Source organism: Microcebus murinus, chromosome 7 (genome assembly GCF_040939455.1).
Source record: "Microcebus murinus isolate Inina chromosome 7, M.murinus_Inina_mat1.0, whole genome shotgun sequence".
In the NCBI taxonomy this organism is placed as follows: Eukaryota; Metazoa; Chordata; class Mammalia; order Primates; family Cheirogaleidae; genus Microcebus; species Microcebus murinus.
In genome coordinates, this window is record NC_134110.1 from 51,999,399 (window position 1) to 52,021,771 (window position 22,373).

Sequence of the window (22,373 nt, forward strand, 5' to 3'; positions counted from 1 at the left end):
ACGTAGCAAACATAAACACTGTATACAGAGTTGAATATGTTGGCATAATCCGATTTCCAATTTCCAATTTATGCACTGGGCATAAAAAGTACCAGTTGATAATTTTGCCTAGATTAAACATAAAGAAGAATGGATTTAACATCAAAGAATGGTAAAAGTAGGTACAGTAGGAGTCACATAAATTGAGTTCAATTTATGACTCTTCCACCCTTTGGATGATTATTATATATCTAAACGTCATTTGCTGAATTTGTAAAATTGAGGTAAAAACTATTCCTGCATCGTTGGGTCATTATAACAATGAAACAAAGAAAGTATATGTAATGCATTTTGCACAGTGCCTGGCATGCAGAAGATCCTCTATAAATGTCACTTGCTGTTGCCACAGTTAAAATTCATGAACACTGAAAAGAATATATACTTGAAGTTTCTGTAATTTGAAAAGGTGATGTAATAGTGTATTTAATCCTATTCTAAAGAAATAAATTATGCGGCTCAAGAAGAAATCATTGACATTCTGTATGCTGTATACAGAGTTCCTTTTTTTAATCTCATAGCAAAAAAATGAATAGTGAAAGCCACAATTTATATTTGTTCTATTTTTTATTTAAAATTGAATCATTGTTTAAAATAATAAGCGATATATGATTCTTTCACAGCCTGCAGTTTCTTGCTTTTGATACGGAAGCATCACATGATATACTCCGAGTTTGGGATGGTCCACCAGAAAATGAAATGCTCTTAAAGGAAATTAGTGGATCTCTTATTCCTGAAGGAATCCATAGCACCCTCAACATAGTAACCATCCAGTTTGACACGGATTTTTATATTAGCAAATCTGGATTTGCAATTCAGTTTTCAAGTGAGTTTTTTTTTTTTTTAATTTCTTAAATACAAAATGGAAAGGCTAACATTTAAATAGTACTATTAATTTTACTATCCAAACTTTTAATTTTATTTAATAATTTTAAATATTCTTATTTCTGGTCTCCCTATTCTTCTGCAGTTAAGGTAAAATACACTTGGAAAAAAGAAATACAATTAATTTTGAATATTAATTACAGGGGCCTTGTTTCCAATTATCAAACCAATTATTCTTAATAAAGATGTGTTAAAATAATTCAGCTAATAAAATAATTACATCACAAAAGCTTATAATCTGGACATACCATAAAACTGTATGTTTTAAAATGCAAAGTTTTTATAGATAAGGAAATGAATAGTTCCCATTACAAAAATATAACCCTACATTTTTATTAATTTTATTTTTGTTTTTAAAGATCTTAATTTTATATTCACAGATATCTTTACAAAATATTTCAGACTATTTTAAAATTAAAAATTTCCTATAACAATGAATGACCATTCATTGTAAGTAATTACCAGCGTCCTTGTTTTTTTCTCCTTTCTTCTTTTTATGGCACTGCTAAGTGGCTAATTATATGTTGTTCTGTAAAGGGGATTTTAGTACAGTGGTTGGATAAAATGACTAAAAACTTAAAAGTTTTAAATGCTATCTTTACTTTTATTGCCAATGCACATTTTTTGGAGAAAATTATCTAATGGATCCTCTATCTATATAGTCTTAAAAGTTCTATTAACAGAAACTTATCAAGATTTCCAAGATCACCTATGAAAAGAGTAAAAATCAGTACTATTCAAATGTGCCTGAATTAAAGTCCTGGCTCCTTACTTACTAACTGCTGACTTTGGGCACCTTACTTCATGACCCAGGACAGAGTTTTCTAATTGGCATAGGAATAATAATACTTATCTCATAAAGAGGTTATTAGATGTAACACAATCAGATGTGCACAGTATTTAGTATTGAATATACAGTTGGTGCCTAGTAAACTATTATTTTACATGAATAAATGTAAAATTGAAATGTTTTAAAAATAATAAAAATAATGAAAGAAAACATGAAGAACTTTTAAAATGATTAAAAAAAACTTTTTTAGGCAAACAAATCTGTCAATACACTTAAACAATTGACTTGGCAGACTTTTTCATCATGGAACACAGTTGTTTGACATACTTAACTATCACAACTGAAGTGTTGTGTATTATATAAACCAAGTTCATACAAAAGAGAAAAGTAAGTTGAAGACTCAATATTTGTAAATTTGGACTTTAAATATATCTTTAAAGTTAAAAAAGGAATGAAAAAAGAAAATGATCATATAATTGGTGAACATAAATGACTCCTAATAATGACTTCCAAATAAATACACTGAGATTCAGAAAGTCCATTACTTTGTTCAAGGTCATACTACTAGCAGACATCTGGAGCTGTAACTAAAACTCACGTGTCTAAAAGGAGATTAATATCATGCTTAGTACATAGTAAATGCTTAGCAGTTATTATTATTATGCTATCATTATTTTAGATGCATGTGTTACAATGCTAGAGGAAATGGAAAGCTTCCACTCATATTTTATTAGTTGCAATGAAGTTCTATATCTTAATCATCTTGGCTTTCTGATTATGATCTCAAGCACCACATCAAGGGTCACACTCTCAAAATGTGGGTGATATATATGAGTGAAGCAGTGGGAAGGAATGAAGGAAAGCTGGAGCAAATGCATGTCTGAAAGGAACAGTTGCCCCTTCCAGCTCTAGCCATTTTGCCCTGTAGAAAGACAGGTAAATTTTAAAGAGGTACTTGAAATAAGGAATTTTATACAAAGTCATCTAATTTTCTAAGTAAATAAGTGGTATTAAAGAGAAAGTAAATGGACTATAGGACAATAAGCCAATACTGTGGGTCAAATTTGGCTTGCAGAGTTTGCCATTTCAGTATCTTACCTATATTCCTTCTACCTGGATAAATCAATTTCATCCTACTCATTCATTCATTCACTCACTTACTCATTCAGTGTAAGAGAGTCAATTAAGAACCAGACATTAAGCATAATTATCTCCAATTAATTCTCGAATGCATCTTCCCTTTCACTCAGGCAAATCTTAGTTTCATAGACACACACACACACACACACACACACACACACACACACTTCTGCTTTCTATCACCAACTTTTTTCACCCTAAATGTTTTGTCTGCTCCCTCATGCTTAAATTCTCCTCATTCTTCCAGACTCAGTGCCAAGAATTTCCTTTAGTAAAGCGTTTTCTGACTATCCCAGCCCATACTCCTTTTACTACCTATATATTTTTTCCACATAAAGATCAGAATAAATGGTGTAGCAGTTCATTGTTCTTAGGGGTTTTAATTATGTGATCTTTGGTCCCCCAAATATATCGTGAGTACTTGAAATGTCTATATAGAACAAAGATTTTGTTTAGGGTAATCATATAATTTACTGTCCAAACCTAAGATATTTTTGAGAGTAAAAGCGGGCACTATTATTAATAAAAAATTAAGCTCAGCTGTAGGCAAAAACCAGGACAGTCCTAGACAATCAGGAAGTATTGTCATTTTAATTGTCTGACTTTTATTTGGGCCACCTTCTCTCTCTCCCCCACCACAATTCCCATTCCTCTTTTGAGCAAATAAATAGTTGTTGCTCAACTCAAAAAAGCCAATAAAAAAGAATGAGTCAGGCAATTGTAGCATAACAGTTTTCACAAATGAATGCAACAGATGAAATGTATTTCACTGAACTTGGTACAAAGTGAATTTAACTGAAATGTAGGTCACATACCAACTTTATAATCATCATCAAGCTACTATCAGCACCCTCATGACTTATTTCATGATCTCTTCATTCTTTGTAGAGTCTGTTGTTTTGCCTCTTGGTTATAGTCTGCAAGACACTTTTGCTTAATCAGAGCTACTTAAGTCTGGCATCGCCACTTCATGCTGTCCTATATGCTGTCCTTGCTTCTCAGCAGTCAGCTTCTATATCCCCTGCTTAAATGTGTAATCTGCCTGTCTCATTCCACTTTAGTTTCACAGGGAGGACATCATTAGGTATCATGCTGTCATTTGTCCACAGAACAGTTGATTTTGACAGAGCATTTTCTATGCTCTTCACTCTTTGACCTCTCTGTTAAGAATCTGCCCCTGATGGGTAATACAAAATACTCAGACCTACACTTTATATTGTTGAAAATTCTCAAGGAAATGGATCCCTTAGACATGAGAGGTTGATGTCCCCCAGCTTTAAAGGACTGCATGGTGCCCTTGGCTTTGTTATCATCCTTATTATTGCTCCCTGCACTGCTGTAACAGTCAACTAGCCACTCACTTCATTATCCTTCTAGCCAAACTTTTATCCACATTTCTACATGACTGATCTTTCTGAAATATAAATCAGACATTACTTCTCTGTTTAAAATTTTAATGGCCACACAGATCTAAACTCAAAACTTTGGTGTTATATTCAAAGCCTCCACAATTTGTCCCCAACCTATCTGCCAGCTTCATTCCTCACTATTCATTTATATACACCCAGCTGTCCAATTACATTTGTCCAGAAAGGACAATATCCTTTTGCACTTCAGTTTCTTTTTTGTACTCTCTTCTATATTCCTGGAACACTTATGCCCACATTTAAAATCTATAAATTCTTAGTCATTTTCCCAGGCCCAGGTCAAATGATACTTCTAGAAATGATGAACTTCCAGGCAAAATTACTCACCTCCACTTTTGCACCAGCCTGGCACTAAGTGCATGTTATACTAATATGAGAACTGGCATATGTCCCAGTTTGCTCGGGACAGTCCTTGTTTATGCCTATTGTCCTGGTATCCTAACTGGTTTGGCATTTAGCCTGTATGTTCCATTTTTAATGAAGTATCATTGTTAATAGTTCTATTTTAAAAAGCCACAGCTTATTTGTTAGGTCTCTATTTTGTGTTTGATCTTATCTGGTAGACTGTGACATATGCCTATAGTGCTCAGAGTAATTATAACACAGTTAAATTTGAAAGACAAATACTGATAATTCATATCTATTTCTCAACCTTCTCCAGATGCCAGGTAATTCACACTTCACTTTCAAAGATGGCATGGTGCATACACAGATAAAATCAAATATTCTAAGCTATGAACATCTAACCCATTCTGATCATGGATGGAGGTGGGAGAAATATTTAATGCTGTTGCCCTGACAGCTATTTTGTATAACAGTCAATTATGCTACAGTCTTTGTTATGGTTTGAAGGATACATGAAGCTGCCAGGCCATGAATTGGCAGGATTAGTGGAAAATATGAAAAATATGTGTTCTTGAAGTAAGTGCAGAAATAGAGGCTGAGGGGTTGAGCTATATTCTGAATACTCTTGCCATGAGCATATATGCTATTTATTTTATAGTATAAATTTGAAGTTGATTATTTTATCATAAAATAATTTTATATTATTTTGCAATAAACCTTTATGGCAGCAATGAGATTTTAAATAGTGCATGTTTAATGAAAAAGAATGTACTGAATATTCATTTCTTAAGATAGCTGATGTCCACCAAGATATCCAAAAGGAAGTTTAGTTCATTTGAAGGAGGCTGTAGGAAGTGCCTAAGCAGAAAACAGCAAGGATGCTGATAAACTCATCCATACAAAAATTGAAACTAAGCTCAAAAAGATAACAGACAAAGACCTAGATTAATTCTTTAAATTGCTATTTGTGAATCAAAGTATATTGAGAAACACATTTTAAAAAATGTATTAGTTTTAATTAATACAAGTACATAATAGTTATATGTATTTATAGGGCACATGCAATGTTTTCATACAGACATACCATTTGTAATCATCAAATCAGGGTAATTGGGGTATCTGTCACTTGAAACATTTATCATTTCTTTGTGTTACGAATTGGAATGTTCCAATTCCACTGTTTTAGTAATTTAGTAATTTTAGTAATTTTAAAGTATGCAATAACTTATTGTTGACTATGAGGTAGTGGTGAAGGGGAGAGAAACACATTTTTTAAAAAGCAATGATTGATACATGATCCCATTTCAATAAAACATATTTAGATAAGTGCTAAACTTTCTTTAGCGGAGAAATCATGTGCTGATTGTTTATTTTTCTACGCAACCAGAAATTAGTGGAATATTGAATTAAATGAGACATTATTGGCTTGTGTATCATGTTAACATCTTATAGGTAGTGAAAAAGGCAGTTTTATGCTAAAATATGAAACAAATGACGATTTGAAGCCATGATAGTGCATTAGATACATCATCATGATTTTAAAGTACCTAGTGTATTAAATGTGGTAATTATTTTAAAGTACCTATTTTTAACACCTTTATTCTTGTTATTTCAATTTTATTTCATTATCATAAGACAAGTTAATGTGAGATCTACCTTTTTAATGAACTTTTATAGTACATTATTCTTGACTACAGATACAATGTTGTATAGCAGTTCTAAAGCTTATTTATCTTGTTTAACTGAAACATTATGTCAGTTGATTAGTAATTCCCATTTCTCCTCCCCTCAGACTCTGACAAAAACCATTATCTTAGATACCTCATACAAGTAGAATCATGCAGCATTTGTCTTTCTGTGACTGGCTTATTTTATTTAGCATAATGTCCTCAAGGTGAGACCCATGTTGTCTCATATTACAGAGTCCTTTTTTTGTATTATGTATATATACCATTTTTTATCTATTTATGGACAATTAAGTTCTTTTCTCACCTTGGTTATTGTGAATAATGGTGCAATGAACATGGGAATGCTAATATTTCTTTTAGATCCTCACTTCAATACTTTTGGTTAAATACACAGAAGTGGGGATTACTGGATCATCTTGTAGTTGTATTGTTCATTTTTTTAATAGCCTTTCCACTGTTTTCCATAGTGGCTGCATCATTTTGCTTTCCCACAAACTGTGCGCAAAGGTTTCAATTTCTCCACATTCTCACCAACATTTGTTGTCTTTTGTTGTTTTGCTAATAACCACTCTGACAAGTGGAAGCAATACTTTACTGTGGTTTTAATTTGCATTTCCTTGATGACTGGTGACATAAACCATTATTTTATACCTGTTGGTCATTTGTATGCCTTCATTGAAGAAATGTTTATTCAAGTCCTTAAGCCATTTTTTAAATCAAGTTATTAGTCATTTGCTATAGAGCTGTAGGGGTTCTGTCTATATATTGGATATCAACCCATTATCAGATATATGGTTCAAAAATACTTTCTCCCATTCCATGGGTTGCCATTTCATTTTGTTGATTGTTTTTTTTTACTGTATAAAAGCTTTGAAATTGGATGTATTCCCACTTGTTTTCTTGTTGTTGCCTATGGTTTTGGTGTCAGATTCATGAAATCATTGCCAAGACCAATGTCATGAATTTTTTTCCTAGGAATTTTACAATTTCAGGTCTTGTATTTCAGTTTTTAATCCATTTCGAATTGATTTTTGTGTATGGTGTAAGATAAATGTCCAATTTCCTTATTTTACATGTGAATATCCAGTTTTCTAAACACTGTTTGCTAAAGAGTATATCCTTTCCTCAATATGTCTTTCTGGCATCCTTTTGGAAAATTAGTTGACTGTGTCTACTTGGATTTATTTCTATTCTTTCTATTCTGTTCCATTGTTCTAAATGTCCTCTCTTTATGCCAGTCCCATATAGTTGTGATTAGAGTATCTTTGTTATATATATTTGAAATCAGGAAGTATGATGACTCCAGCTATTTTTTCTTTCTTTTGCAACATTGATTTGACTATTCAGGTTATCTGTGGTATCACATAAATCATAGAATTTTTTTTCCATTTCTGTAAAAAAATGCCATTGGTGTTTTGATAGGGATTACATAAAATCTGTAGATCACTTTGGGTAATACAGACATTTTTACAATCTGTGAATTGGGGTTGTTGTTCTACTTTTTGGTATCTTCAGTTTTTTTCATCACTGTTTTGTAGTTTTCAGTATGTCTTTTATCTCCTTAGCTAAATTATTCCTAAATATTTTATTTCTTATGCTATCATAGTGGGATTGTTTTCCAAATATCCTTTTCATATAGTTCAAGGTTAGCATATAGAAACACATTTTGTATCTTGTAATTTTACTGAATTTTCTTTTCTTTTTTTTTTTTCTTTTTTTGAGACGGAGTCTCACTTTGTTGACCAGGCTACAGTGAGTGCCATTGCGTCAGCCTAGCTCACAGCAACCTCAAACTCCTGGGCTCAAGAGATCCTTCTGCCCCAGCCTCCCTAGTAGCTGGGACTACAGGCATGCGCCACCATACCCGGCTAATTTTTTCTATATATATTAGGTGGCCAATTAATTTCTTTCTATTGATAGTAGAATCGGGGTCTCGCTCTTGCTCACGCTGGTGATATTTGATATTTTGATATAGGCATACAATGTGAATTAATCAAATCAGGGTAATTGGGATATCCACCACCTCAGGTGTTTATCATTTCTTTGTGTTAGGAACATTCCAATTCCACTCTCTTAAATTATTTTAAAGTATACCCTAACTTGTTGATTATAGTCATTTTTTTGTGCAGATTTGCTAGCATTTTGTTGAGAATCTTTGCATCTATGCTCATTAGGCATATTGGCCTATAGTTTTTGTTTTGTTTGGTTTTGTTTTGCTGTGTCCTTTTCTGGTTTTGGTATCAGGGTAAAGCTGGCCTCAGAATGACATTGGAAATATTCCCTCCGCTTCAGTGTTTTGAGTAGAATTCTTTAAATGTTTAGTAGAATTTAGTAGTGAATTCATCAGGCTCTGGGCTTTTCTCTGATGAGAAGCTTTATTACTGCTTCTATCTCATTATTTATTATTGGCTGTTTAAGTTTTATATTTCTTCATAGTTCAATTTTTGTAGGTTGTATGTGTTCAGGAATTTATCCATTTCTTCTAGGTTTTCCAATTTGCACATAGTTCATAATAGTCTCTAATAATAAATGACATATTTCTGGGTTATCACTTATAATATCTACTTTTTTGGCTGTGATTTTGAGTCTTCATGCTCTTATTTTAGTCTAGCTAAAGGTGTGTCAATTTATTTCATCTTTTCACTAAATCAAGTTTTTATTTTGTTGATCTTTGTATCTTTTCTTAGTATCGATTTCATTTTTTTTCTGTTGTGATCTTTATCATTTCTTTCCTTCTACTAATTTCGGGTTTGGTTTGTTCTTGTTGTTCTAGTTCTTTCAGGTGCATCATTAGATTGTTTATTAGAAATTTTTATACTTTTTTGATGTAGGTGTTAATTGCTATAACTTCACTCTTAATTTTGGTATGTTGTATTTCCATTTTCATTTGTCTCAAGAAATTTTTTAATTTCCCTTTTAATTTCTTCATTGACCCATTGGTGTTTCAGGAGCATGTCATTTAATTTCCATGTATTTGTGTAGTTTCCAAAGTTTCTTTTATTTTTGATTTCTAGTTTTATTCTGTTGTGATCAGAAAAAAATATTTTATGTGATTTCAGATATTTTAAATTTTATGAGACTTGTTTTGTGGCCTAACATATGGTCTATCCTGGATAATGTTCCATGTGTTGATAGGAAATATATATATTCTGTAACAGTTGGATGAAATGTTCCTTAAATGTATTTTTCAGTTCAGTTATTATATTCTTAGCTCCATGATTTCTGTTTGGAACTTTATTATATTATTTATCTCTTTGTTGAAATTCTTGTTTTGTTCATACATGACTTTCTTAACCTCAGTGAACATCCTTATAACAGTTATTTGAATTCTCTGTCAGGTAACCCTTATAACTTCATTTCAATTTCATTAAGGCTACTTTCTGAAGATTTATCTTATTCCTCAGTTTAAAATATTTTTGCCTTAGTCTTCATTTTCCTTCCTTCTCTGTACTGTTGCATATATGTTATACAGAGCATATACCTTTTTCAGAAAGCACAATACCTTTCAGAAGATCCCCAACAACCAACTTGGCCAAAGATTTGGGGGTCTATGTCAACCTTTTCCCTCATCAAGAAGAAACATTCAATTGTGCTTCCTGTATAATTGCTTTGTGCTGAGCCAATAGAAGGAAGCTGTGGCAATATCTTCATGCTCCCCTAAGTATGGCAGACCTGTTAGAGCTCTAAGACTGGCAAGACAGTTGCCAGTTCTTTGGGAAGTCTCAGAGAAGTTGAGGCTTATATCAACTTGTTTCCTCCTCAGAGGGAAGTTGAGAGCTGGGATTTTTTTGCCCTTTTAGTTTATGCTAAGCAGCAAGCAGGACCTATGGCATCAATCAGCCCAAGCTTTTATCTCTGTTTTCTCCCAGTCAGTTAGACTATGCTGGTCCCATCAGAGTTCCAAAACTGGCAAGACAGAAGGCAGACCTCTCAGGAGTCCTCTTAGAAAAGCTGGGGTCTGGATGCAAACTAACTCCCTCCCCTGGGAGAAGCTGGGATCTGGGGCGGGGAGAGTTTCTTTTTGATTATATGAGACTGTGCCAGTGGTAGAGATTCTGGTGAGAGGGTGTTTTGAATCACCCTACCGCTTGATCTATTTGGTTTCATATTCACTCAGGATGCAGGAGCATTTTAGTTAGTTTCTGAATTTCTCATAACAACATGAATTGCTGCTAAATTTGTATGTTTTTTGTGTGGAATGCCCAGGGCTTCCTACTTTGTGATGTTGCTGATGTCACTTGTCACTTGTCATGTTCTTTTTCGTGGAATTATTTCCTAAATATAAGTGCTTTCTGGTATTCAGCTTATCACTGGCATCATGAAATCTTTGGTAGTAATAAGCTAGTGTTTCCTAATAACTTGTTAACATGCTATGAAAGATGGGATGTTTTGAGTTAGAATTTACTGTGTATGATATTAAATCCTGATAAGTTGGGATTTTAAACCTAACACTATATGAATATTGTTAGTCATTGTTACTTGATATTTTTGTTTTATGAACAAATTGCCTACACATTTTAAGATGGTAAGTCATTGGGATAGATGTTTGGAATAACTATATGGTTTTTAGAGTATTAGTACTTATATTAAGGAATATGTACAAATTGCTCATAATGCCTATAGAAGAATTATTTTTTAAAAAGCAGCATCTTTATTAAAATAAAATCAGCGAAGAAATTGCAACTTGCATATAGTGCATGTTAGCATACATGGGACCAAAGTGTTATTATTGATGATGTGAAAACTGAAGACAGAAAAATGTTTAAAAAGCATGACTTTTAACTTAGGTCAAATGAAAACTCTACTAACCTTTACTTCACTTTACTTCATTTCATCACTTTACTTTCTAAATTATCTTTTGCCTGTATGAAAAGTATTAACATGCCAGCCCCTTTAGCAAATGAACTTCATAAATAGTTGAATGAATCTAATTTTATATCAATAATATAAAGTGCCTCAAATAGAGAATTAGTAACATCAATTGCCCCAAGTATTTAAATTCCAATACATGTTTTATTTTTTATATCCATTTCATGAAATCAAAGTGATGTCTATCAATTGAACATACCAAATTTAAAATTTATAAAGAATACCTTTAACAATACCAATAAAAATAAGACTATACTGAAAAAAAGACATTTTAGGAAAAATAGTGAAAAGAGGCTTTAAATATGGCCAAGAAAACAATTAAAGAATATGCATATGTACCAAAATGATTACTTTTAATAGGTTATTTTAATATTCAGATTATTCATATAAAGATATTTCTTTGTGTATAGATATACCATTTTAATTTTTTAGAAATTATTTTATTTTTAATATAGTTTTTGTATAGATAACTATTTTGAGAAGTTTATCAATATGACATAAATTTTGTTACTCAATACATATTTTAAATTACAAAATTTTAGTTATGTTTAGTTTCTTTATTCATGCTTAAAAATTTTTTGGTTTGAATAACAAAGGCACCAGATTTTTTTTCTTCTTTTCTTTAAATTTTTTCCAATAAACCTTTTGCACTCCTAACTCACCAGATTTTAATATACAGTGTGTCCCAAAAGTCTCCATATAAAGGAAAAATTTTGTAATTAATATTTTATAAATAAAGGTACATTTAGTTATACTTTCCCATTTTCCCTAAGTATGGCAATTTTGGGGACACCCTGATATATTTTAAAGCTGTATACACATCTGCTGTCCTGCTTACACTGTGCTCCTTTGAAGGATAAAGAATATTATCATATTGACATTTGTTATCCCCACAGCTTGGCACTGTACATGCTACTTGGTACTCAGTAAATGTTAAGTGAATTTGATTGAGTGGGCAAATCTAATGATATAAAACTAAAAACACACTAGTGCTATATATTGTCAGTCAGAAGTAATGTGAAACCATTATATGTGATTTTTCTCTTTTGGTCATTAATTCTGACCATTCCCAAATAGTAGAATTATATTTCAAATTCAAGTCTTGTATAATTTTCTATTATCTCTGGACATACAATCAGTTTCCCATGTAGATCCCTTTCACAATCTTCAGCTTAACATGCCTTTTGATTCCACAAAAATCATATCATCGTCTCCCCACTTTTGTCTGCATATTGGATCATATGAATCAAGGGAGTTATTTTTTCTTTTTAAAATACATTTCAAACATCAGAATTAATACCTGCCTCAACAATTATTTGGTCAAATAAATAAATGTGTATATATTTTTAAAAGAGAATTCTACATACTTGGAAGTATATAACAACACTGGCTTTGAGGTTTCTTTTCCATACCAGGCATTAAGCAGCCTTGTTTCCCTCTTGGGTTGATGGGGATGTCTCTGTCATGCTGCCATCAACTTTAACCTGACTTGCCATATCATTAGATGTATCCTTAGTAACATAATGAAATTCTAAAGATAGCCACGTTTCTCTGAGAAGTTGGCAGAGTGTAGGCCTAATAATGATGTTGAACATTCTTTATAAAATTGATGGATCATGTACAAAGCAAGGGCTCAATCAAGGGCAAAATTCTCCAGGGTGAAATCCACCTCTAGGTTACCATCTGCATTTCAAATATTTTCTGATTGATTTGACTCTGGATGGGAGTTTTCTTCCAGGTTAAATATTCCCATTACCCAACTTGATTTCCTTATAGATAGTGCAATAGAGAATATAGTCTCATTTTTTAGTCAATACAGAAATATAAAGCAATAAAACTGGAAGAGAGGAACATAAGATCTTGTGAATACCAAATTTGGACTATGACCTTGCAGAAGTCTCTTGACACATTGCAAAAAATGTTAAAACTATTCGTTAGACAAACTACACAGCGAGTATTAAAATCTACTGTTTTTTATTCATTTCAGAATTGATATTTTCACAGAATAATACATATAATTGTTAGAATAGAACTTTAATATTTTGTCTGATCCTAAATAAGTAGAGTAAAATGTTCCTATGCCAGCTTTACAAATGAGGCAGCTAAAATTCAGGGAACCAATACAACCTGATCAATCTCTCTTTTTGAATACAGTAAACTAAGTCTAAGAGTGTATGTTTCCCACTTCTTATAGCATTATTTTTTCAACTGTATGAAACCCAAGGTTTTTCTGTCTTTTAAAGATCTTGAGATAAACAAGTTTATACCAAAACAGTCAACTTTCTGAACAGAAAGGACATATGAGAAGTGATGAGTGATTTTATTGTATATATTCTGTTTTATTAAGCAATGCAATAAGAAAACTAGAATGTTGATTTGCCCAAGTCACCACAATGATAATTCAGATTATCTCTGCTTTTAAGTAATAATCCATATTTTAATTGAAAACTATCCATACACTAGTTAGGATTATGAAATCTGTATTAAGTGCATATTTCCAAAGAAATTATACTCTAAATTAGATGGAAACAAACAAAATGAGTCAGAAGTATATTTATAGTACATACAAATTGTAACAATGATGAGACTTTAGTCATATTTTGTAGTAGTTCTGTTTTTGTCCTGAAAGCATCCTCAGGTTATCAAGAATAGATTAAAGCAAATTAAAATGTAATATAAATGTTGGTAGTTGCATACTTGGCATAAATGTCTCCAAATTTCAAAAAAATACCATATTATAAATAAATTTTCAGCATACACTGAAATGACTAATTATAGCTTTGTTCATTCATTCATTCATACATTCATTTTATAAATACTTATTTAACTATTTTTAATTATTGTGGAAGGTTCTCTTCAAATTCTTACATTGAAGGACAATTTATTTCATCTTAGGGTATAGCAAAACTGGATTTGATAAGGTCACATGTTAACAATGACTTCAAAAACTTTTTCAGTGTATTTATTTAGATCACTGATGAAAATTGATGGTATTGGGCCGGGCATGGTGGCTCACACCTGTAATCCTAGCACTCCAGAAGGCCCAGGCAAGTGGATTGCTCAAGGTCAGGAGTTTGAAACCAGCCTGAGCAAGAGCGAGACCCTGTCTCTACTATAAAGAAATTAATTGACCAATTAATATATATAGAAAAAATCAGTCGGGCATGGTGGCGCATGCCTGTAGTCCCAGCTACTCGGGAGGCTGAGGCAGTAAGATCGCTTGAGCCCAGGAGATTGAGGTTGCTGTGAGCTAGGCTTATGCCATGGCACTCACTTTAGCCTGGGCAACAAAGCGAGACTCTGTCTCAAAAAAAAAAAAAAAAAAGAAAAGAAAATTGATGGTATTATAAACAATTATTTCTAAGTAATATGTATGCTTTCCAAAAAAGAGCATAAATTCTTTTATAAAGAATGCAAAGATATGTCCTTATATATAATTAGCACAAAACAACATATGTTAAAAAATGATGTCTCCTGTGTATAGTAAGTAGTTATAAAATCATATTTACTTTTGCATGTCTATTTTTTTTCACATTCTGGGTAATGAGAATTATAAAGAAAAAACTGCCTTGGATACCAGTAATTTGTTTTTAGTTGAATAAAAACAATTCCACTTTGAAAGTAAAACTTTTTCATAGCAAATTTATTTCTAATTTATTATAACAACCAGATAGGAAAACTCATTTTGTTATAAATAAATGCTATTATACAAGGTAAAATCACTGGCATAAAACATAGAGTAAAATTTAGAGGATTTTATATTTTTGCAAATATTCACTCTATTTCTTATGTCAATAATTTTGTCTTCTACTGTGGATTTATTTCTAACAAAATTATTTTCATCTGGTTATTATAATAAATTAGAAGTAAATTTACAATGATATCAATCATATAGGAAAAATTTACATAGGTGAAATTTTAATTTTTTTACATTTTTATTTTCCAAATCTGAAAATTAAAAGGTTTTATAATCTTGAAAATATTTTTGACATGGTAAATTTTGGAACCTATTAAATATCCAAGTAGGGAAGGTTAATAGGCACTCAAATAGAATTGTCTCCGTGTCAGGAGAGAAGTCGAGGCTGGATATATAAATTTGAGAGACATCAAGCTAAAAACAGTATTTAAAATCATGGAATTGGATGAAGTTGCCCCGTGAGAAATTATGGAAAGAAGGGAGGAGAGCATTTAGGACTAATTCCTGAGGCATACTAAACCTCAGTCATCAAGTTAACAAGGTAGGAAAGCAAACAGTACAAAAAAAGAACATCGAATAAGTCAGAAAGAAAACCAGAACAGGCTGATGAATTGGAGGCTAAGAAAAGAAAGTGCTTGAAGAAGGAAGGAATAGTCAGCTGTGACAAATGTTGCTTAAGAGTTTCTGAAAAATAGCATAAAAGTTACCATTGAATGTGGCAGCAAGGATTTAAAAAGAGAAGTTTAGGGAAATAGATGAAAGGCTGATGATGAAACTGGAGACAGGTGCATAGAGACCTCCCAGGAGGGATGTTTAATAGGTTTCCTATTAAAGAAAGCAGGGAAATGGGAAAAGAAGTTGGAAGAAGATGGGGACATAACGAGATTTTGTTTGTGTATTTAAGGTGGAAGATATAAGCTACATTTGCATGCTATTGAGAATGATTCAGACCATTACTGTACATGTTATTGAGAATGATCCAATGTGCTAGTGATTCAGAAGAGATGAGAAATGTTTAGGAATAAGTCCTTGAAAAGTTGAGAGGGTTTAATACCAGTAACACAAAAACTATTAATAGAGTTGGCTTTACCAAGAATACTTTCTCCATTGCAGCAGATGGGGAAGCAGAGAATATGGGTACAAACATCAGTGTGTTAATAGATCTGATAGTGTTAAGAAGAGGATGCTCCTATCTTACTGCTTCTACTCTTTCAGAGAATTAAAAGAGAGGAAATCAAACAAAAGAGAGGTTGAGAAGAAAAGAGATAGAATGAAAAACCAGTTGGAATGGGAATGTTTTTGGTATTATAATTACTTTAAAAATATAATTTGACACGTACATGGCATATATATGTCTAAACATAGATATAGATGGATAAATTTTATTCCATTATTTTAATAACTACAAATATCACATTGAGTCTTTCTTTTTTGCTTCCCTTTATAGTAAAAATATATGTAGCAAGAAATTTTTTGTATGTAATAAAGGGATACAAATGGTTCAATATTTCTTGTCTTTCCATTTCAAACTGGGTGTGTGTGTGTGTGTATGTGTGTGTGTGTGTGTGTGTGTGTGTGTGTGTGTATATATATATATTTATTTTTTTTGGTCAATTCTTTCATCAATAAACAACAAAGCAGCAAAGTCCCACTAATAGGCTATGGTTTTGTGTTATTTCTGGTAATGGGACAGGCTTGTGCTGAGACAACACACTGTAGTGGTTAAGAGCCCCGCTGTTTGAGTTCAAAACCTAACTCTGCTAAGAACATGCACTTAACATCTCTGAGGCTCATGTTACCCATTTAAAAATGGGGATGAAAATATTTTGTAAGCATTCTGTGTTTTAGCTTAAGAGTATAAACTTAGCCTTTAGTCAAGTGCTTTGCACACTATATGCTCTCAATAAAGAAAGTAATCATTATTATTATTATTTTACTGGTCTCTATTTTAAATTAATTGCTTTCATGTTGAATAACTGTTTCTCTTTTTTAGATACATAGACTTTATTCAATTTGACACATTATATACTAATAATGCAACAGTATAGATAAAACTGTAATGTCGATACCTGTGAAAATATTTTTAAGAAATTAATATATTTAAAGTGTCATAAATGTATAGTTTTTGGACTACTACAATTAAAATAATAGTTTGGCAGAGAGTTGCTTGTCTGATTTTAAAATGACACTTATAAATTAATAATGTGTTTTAGAAACTTCCATTTAATAATCATATCAACACTTTGAGCACATTTTATTACAAAGCTGTATCACTTTTATTTAAGATATGTCCCCTAGATATAGTCTCACACCTGCATTTGTACTTTAACTGCCCCTAAGTAACTGTCCGATGTTGGGAAAGTTTCTCAGCCTTTTTAAGGCTCAGTTTTCTTATTGGAAAAATATGACTAATAATAGTACCCAGACTTCCTGTGAATCAAGTGAGATTCACTTCATAGCACAGTGTTTTAAAAGTAGAAAGTGCTCAGTGAGTATTACATATTAGCAATATTAATCATTCATATACATTTTCATTTATATACTCTTTCTCTATGACTACTATCATTTCTACTGGATAATCAGCTAATGTAAGAAGCACAATCTGCACAGTTGTGTAACAGACTAGCTACTTTATAATTCCCATTCTAGACTAAACAAAATTTAAATGGCCAATCCTTTTGAAGTAAAGAAAACAAGGAATGGAATTCATCTTTTATTATCAGTTTTATAGGATTTTGTTAATCAAATCCAAATTATATTTGGATATTATAGCATATAAGCCTATTTTTCACTTTTCAGAATGTTCCCTTTATGAAATCATTACAGGTTAGATAACAAATTTGTTAAGACTCTATCTTTCTTGGAATTTTTGCTTGTTTTACATGTTTATGTTAGAGAAAAGAAAACATAAATGGCAGACTTAAAACCTAACAGAACAAAAATACAGATGTTCATTTTATCACTGGAAACAATTTGAACTAAAGAAATTTACAAAATGAATAGAAATTATCCGTGTTAATTCAGTGGTGGTCAGATTCTCTTTTCTGTTATATACATTTTTATTTTTATATGTTTAAAATAGTTAATAAATCAAAATACTTAATTATCCAAAAAGCCCTCTTTCTATTAAAATATTCCAGAATAGGAGAGGATATAAAGGATCAAATTTCCACTTAAGATTTTATTTAACAACAAAAAGAAAATGTAAATAACGATTATGTATTATGAGAAATGTATGCTCCAAAAAAGTGAAAAATAGCTATGAAATAAAAATTATTAATTTTTTTGAAAGTGTGATCAATACTTCAAGTTATTCTAACATTATATAATTTTTTTGATAATGTTAATTATGTGAGATTGTCTAAGTCCTAATTCCCAAGGAGATATAGCATAGGTCCTTAAATGGTTATTTATTTTTGTTTATTTTAGCCTATTATGGGAGTACAAATGTTAAGGTTACATATATTGCCCATGCCCCCCTCCCCCCTAAGTCAGAGCCTCAAGCATGACCATCCCCCAAACGCTGCACATCTCACTCATTGTGTTTGTATATACTCATTCCCTCCTACCCCGTCCTACCTGCCCAACACCCAATAAACATTATTCCTATATGTCCACTGAGGTGTTAGTCTGTTAATACCAATTTGCTGGTGAGTACATGTGGTGCTTGTTTTTGCATTCTTGATATACACTACTTAGTAGAATGGATTCCAGCTCTATCCAGGAAAATACAAGAGGTGCTATATCACCATTGTTTCTTATAGCTGAATAGTACTCCATGGTATACATATACTACATTTTATTAATCCACTCATGAATTGATGGGCATTTGTGTTGTTTCCACAACTTTGCAATTGTACATTGTGCTGCTATAAACATTTGAGTTCAGGTGTCTTTTTCATAAAATGACTTTCGATCTTTTGGGTAGATGCCCAGTAGTAGAATGGCTGGATCAAATGGTAGATCTACTTGTATCGCTTTAAAGTATCTCCATATTGCTTTCCACAGAGGTTGAACTAGTTTGCAGTCCCACCAGCAGTGTAGGAGTGTTCCTATCTCTCCGCATCCATGCCAACATTTATTGTTTGGGGACTTTTTGATCAAGGCCATTCTCACTGGAGTTAAGTGATATCTCATTGTGGTTTTGAATTGCATTTCCCTGATGATTAGAGATGTTGAGTATTTTTTCATATGTTTGTTGGCCATTTTCCTGTCTTCTTTTGAGAAGTTTCTGTTCATGTCATTTGCCCATTTTTTGATAGGGTTGTTTGATTTTTTTTCTTGCTGATTCTCCTGAATTCTAAATAGATTCTAGTTATCAGCCCTTTATCGGACGTGTAGCTTGTGAGAATTTTCTCCCATTCTGTGGGTTGTCTGTTTGCTCTCTTGACATTTCTTTACCTGTGCAGAAGCTTTTTAATTTGATCAGGTCCCATTTATTTATTTTTGTTGCTGCTGTGATTGCCTTTGGGGTCTTCTTCATAAATTCTTTGCCTAGGCCAATGTCTAGAAGAGTATTTCCAATGTTTTCCTCTAGAATTCTAATAGTTTCAGAACCTTAAATGGTTATTTATTGTCTTCAATGGTTATAGTTTCTATCTAATACAGAAAACAATTATTGATGCTAAAATTATTATATTGTGTCTACCCACAAAGAGTGTAACCAGTACTGAGACCAAACTTTGAATAAGTAAGAAAATAAGACAATAGCATTCCCACCAAGTAATTGTTCTTATGGGTATTTAACTAATTGCTTTATGAACTTGAATAATTCCAAGAGGAAAAAAACTTCTTTGGTCTTCAATTAAACCCCATCATTCTTTCTTGTGATTTAAAATTGTACACCAAATTTGTTTATTAATTGAGACAAAAAGGAACAATAAGGATTTAACACCTCTTTTCCTTCAAGTCAACTAGGCCCAAAGGCAAATGTATATTTCCTACATATCACATATTAGCTGTCATATCAAAGCCTTCTCATCTTAGCTAGTTGGTCCCACTTTGAATTTTTAAGCCCCGTAAATCTGACAATTGAGCAAAAACACACTGAGGTAAAACATGATTATACTGACTGCTTTCATTTCATTATGTGTTTCTAATATTGTTACACATACAATTTTATCTTTGAGAATGTTCATCTTAAACTTAAAGCTTCTTGTGAATAGAGTCCAGCACATGGAAAGCCTCAAAAAACTGTGTTTTCATAATCTTTTGTGTTATTCTCGTTATTCAATTTGAAACCTATAGCACTTTTCACATTTATATCACTTCTTTCTAATAAAAACATCCTAAATGTAAATCGTGCAAGTAAATCATCACTCTCCATTTATGTATTATAAAACCAACCTACAGGTCAGTTTTAGTTCAGGAGGAAACCATTCCAGACCAAATAAAAAAAACTTAATGGCTGAGTTTATCATACATAGTAAACATTTTACAAAAGATCTCTGTCTATACTGAAAGGCTGTAATTGCCCAGACCCTATGATGCGTGATGCTGTGCTTTGTACTCTGCTAAGAAACGTTGATAGCTTAATTTAATGGAAATTAAGTCCCTACCCCACTTCCCTTCATATTTTCCAATATGGGCTCCATTAACAAAACCCACTCAAAAATAACTCTCATGAAGGTACAATGAATATTTTTTAAGGTGGATTTGGATTTATATCAGTCTTAGGTTTTTATTTATGGATATAATCTCTACCTTTTAACCCTTTGCACTCACTTGCTTTTTTCTCGATTCCTTTATTCTACTCGGGATTTAATTTTTTAAATACCCCAGATTTTACAAAGCACGGCAGTAGAATAAAAAACTAGAGTTTCTTTTCATACAAACTTATTTGTTTGGATTTTTTTTTATTTCAAATTATTGATACATTCAAAGAGTAATTTTAATCTCTATAATTTTTGCTAACCATGTCGAATCACACTCAACATCTGAGTGCAAAGGGTTAATCATTTCTTAATGGAGTTCATTATTTTATTTTATTTAACTAAGAAGGGGAGAAAGTGAGTCTCTTGGATAATTAAAGGTAGAAGAGGGCAGTTTAATATATTATTTAAGGGTTTAGTCTCTGAAATCAGACAGACTGTAGTTCAAACCTTGGTTCTATCTACATTCAGTAGTCATAAAAGTTAGAACAAGTTACTTGTTTAAACTTTAGTTTCCTTACCTCTAAAATAAGGATAATAATGGCGTTTGACTCATAAGGTGGTTATGCAAATTAAGGGAATTATACATGTAAAGTCCCTGGCCACTGTTCAGGAATGCCACTTCATCAGTAAAAGGAAGCAAAATCTGTAAGACTTCTGATTACTATCAGAGCATGCTACTAGGCCGCAGTTAGAACTAAGTAGAACTAAGCTTCATTTAAGTGATTGATAAAATGACATTTGAAGCCTTTTTTTACAACCCTTTGAAAAAAAGAAATCTTGCAAATTAATGCTTTAAAAAATTTCCCTTAAAGAAAGCAACTTTAAAAATTAATTCTTTCAAAAATTTAAATACAAATACACACACATGTGTGATCATTTTTTTGTTGTTTCTGCTTTGATGCAGTTTCAGGCTTAACATCACACCAGTATTTTCTTTTTCAGTTTCTTAATATTTTTCCTCTTGCTTTCCATACAACTTGAAGAGTCAAAACATTACAATACTGTATATAGAGTCTCTGGTTGTTTGTTGTGTGTGTGTATATGTGTATACATATATACATATATAGACAGATACACATATACATATATATGTATGTATACATACATATATACATACACATATACATATATATGTGTATGTGTATATATACATATGTGTGCATATATACACATGTATATATGTGTGTATATACATATATGTGCATATATACACATATATATACACACACACAGGTTTGCCCGATGTATTTACAGAATAATCAACATATTAATGAATAAATCTATTTATCGATTGATTGATCTATATACCTATATAATTATCTACTTAGTTACCAACATACCTATGTACCCACCTACTTATTTACTAGGGATATATACAACAGAATCTGTTTATCAAGACCACCAGTATCCAAAAAATTTGAAGTCTATTCAATTCTATTTGTGTCTGTTCATTTTTCTGTATTCTCAGCACCTAGTACAATGCCTAGCATGTATTATCAATAAGTTAGTAAGTAAATAAATGAATATTAGTTATGTGTCTGTAATTCAGCAATTCTGTCATTACATTAATATGCAAAATATTAAAAAATAATTTGTACAAATGCTAAATCCTACATTTATGTGTATAATTTAATAGTAGCTAAATGGAAATTTTAATAGCTTCTTTGTCTTGATACTTAATTGACATATGCATTAGGGTAAATCTATATCCTAGTAATTCAAAATAATATTTTGTTCCATTAACCTGAATAATCAGAATTAACTCTATTAGGAAATGTGCCACATACTGTGGATAGAAAAAGAATGGTTGTTTTCCTATGGTCTCACACTATTCTCCTCTTT

The 22,373-nt window shown here is 31.8% G+C and overlaps 1 protein-coding gene across 5 annotated transcripts in view; it reads left to right on the forward strand.

Annotated features, from left to right (window-relative positions):
• Positions 1-22,373, forward strand: part of CSMD3 (CUB and Sushi multiple domains 3) — a 1,101,621-nt gene that overhangs the window by 823,171 nt on the left and 256,077 nt on the right. For all 5 annotated transcript variants that reach the window (XM_076005068.1, XM_012781857.3, XM_076005066.1 and 2 more), the window contains one exon: positions 660-862. In XM_076005068.1, the coding sequence (XP_075861183.1) occupies positions 660-862 (203 nt within the window). The remainder of the gene's footprint in view (positions 1-659; positions 863-22,373) is intronic.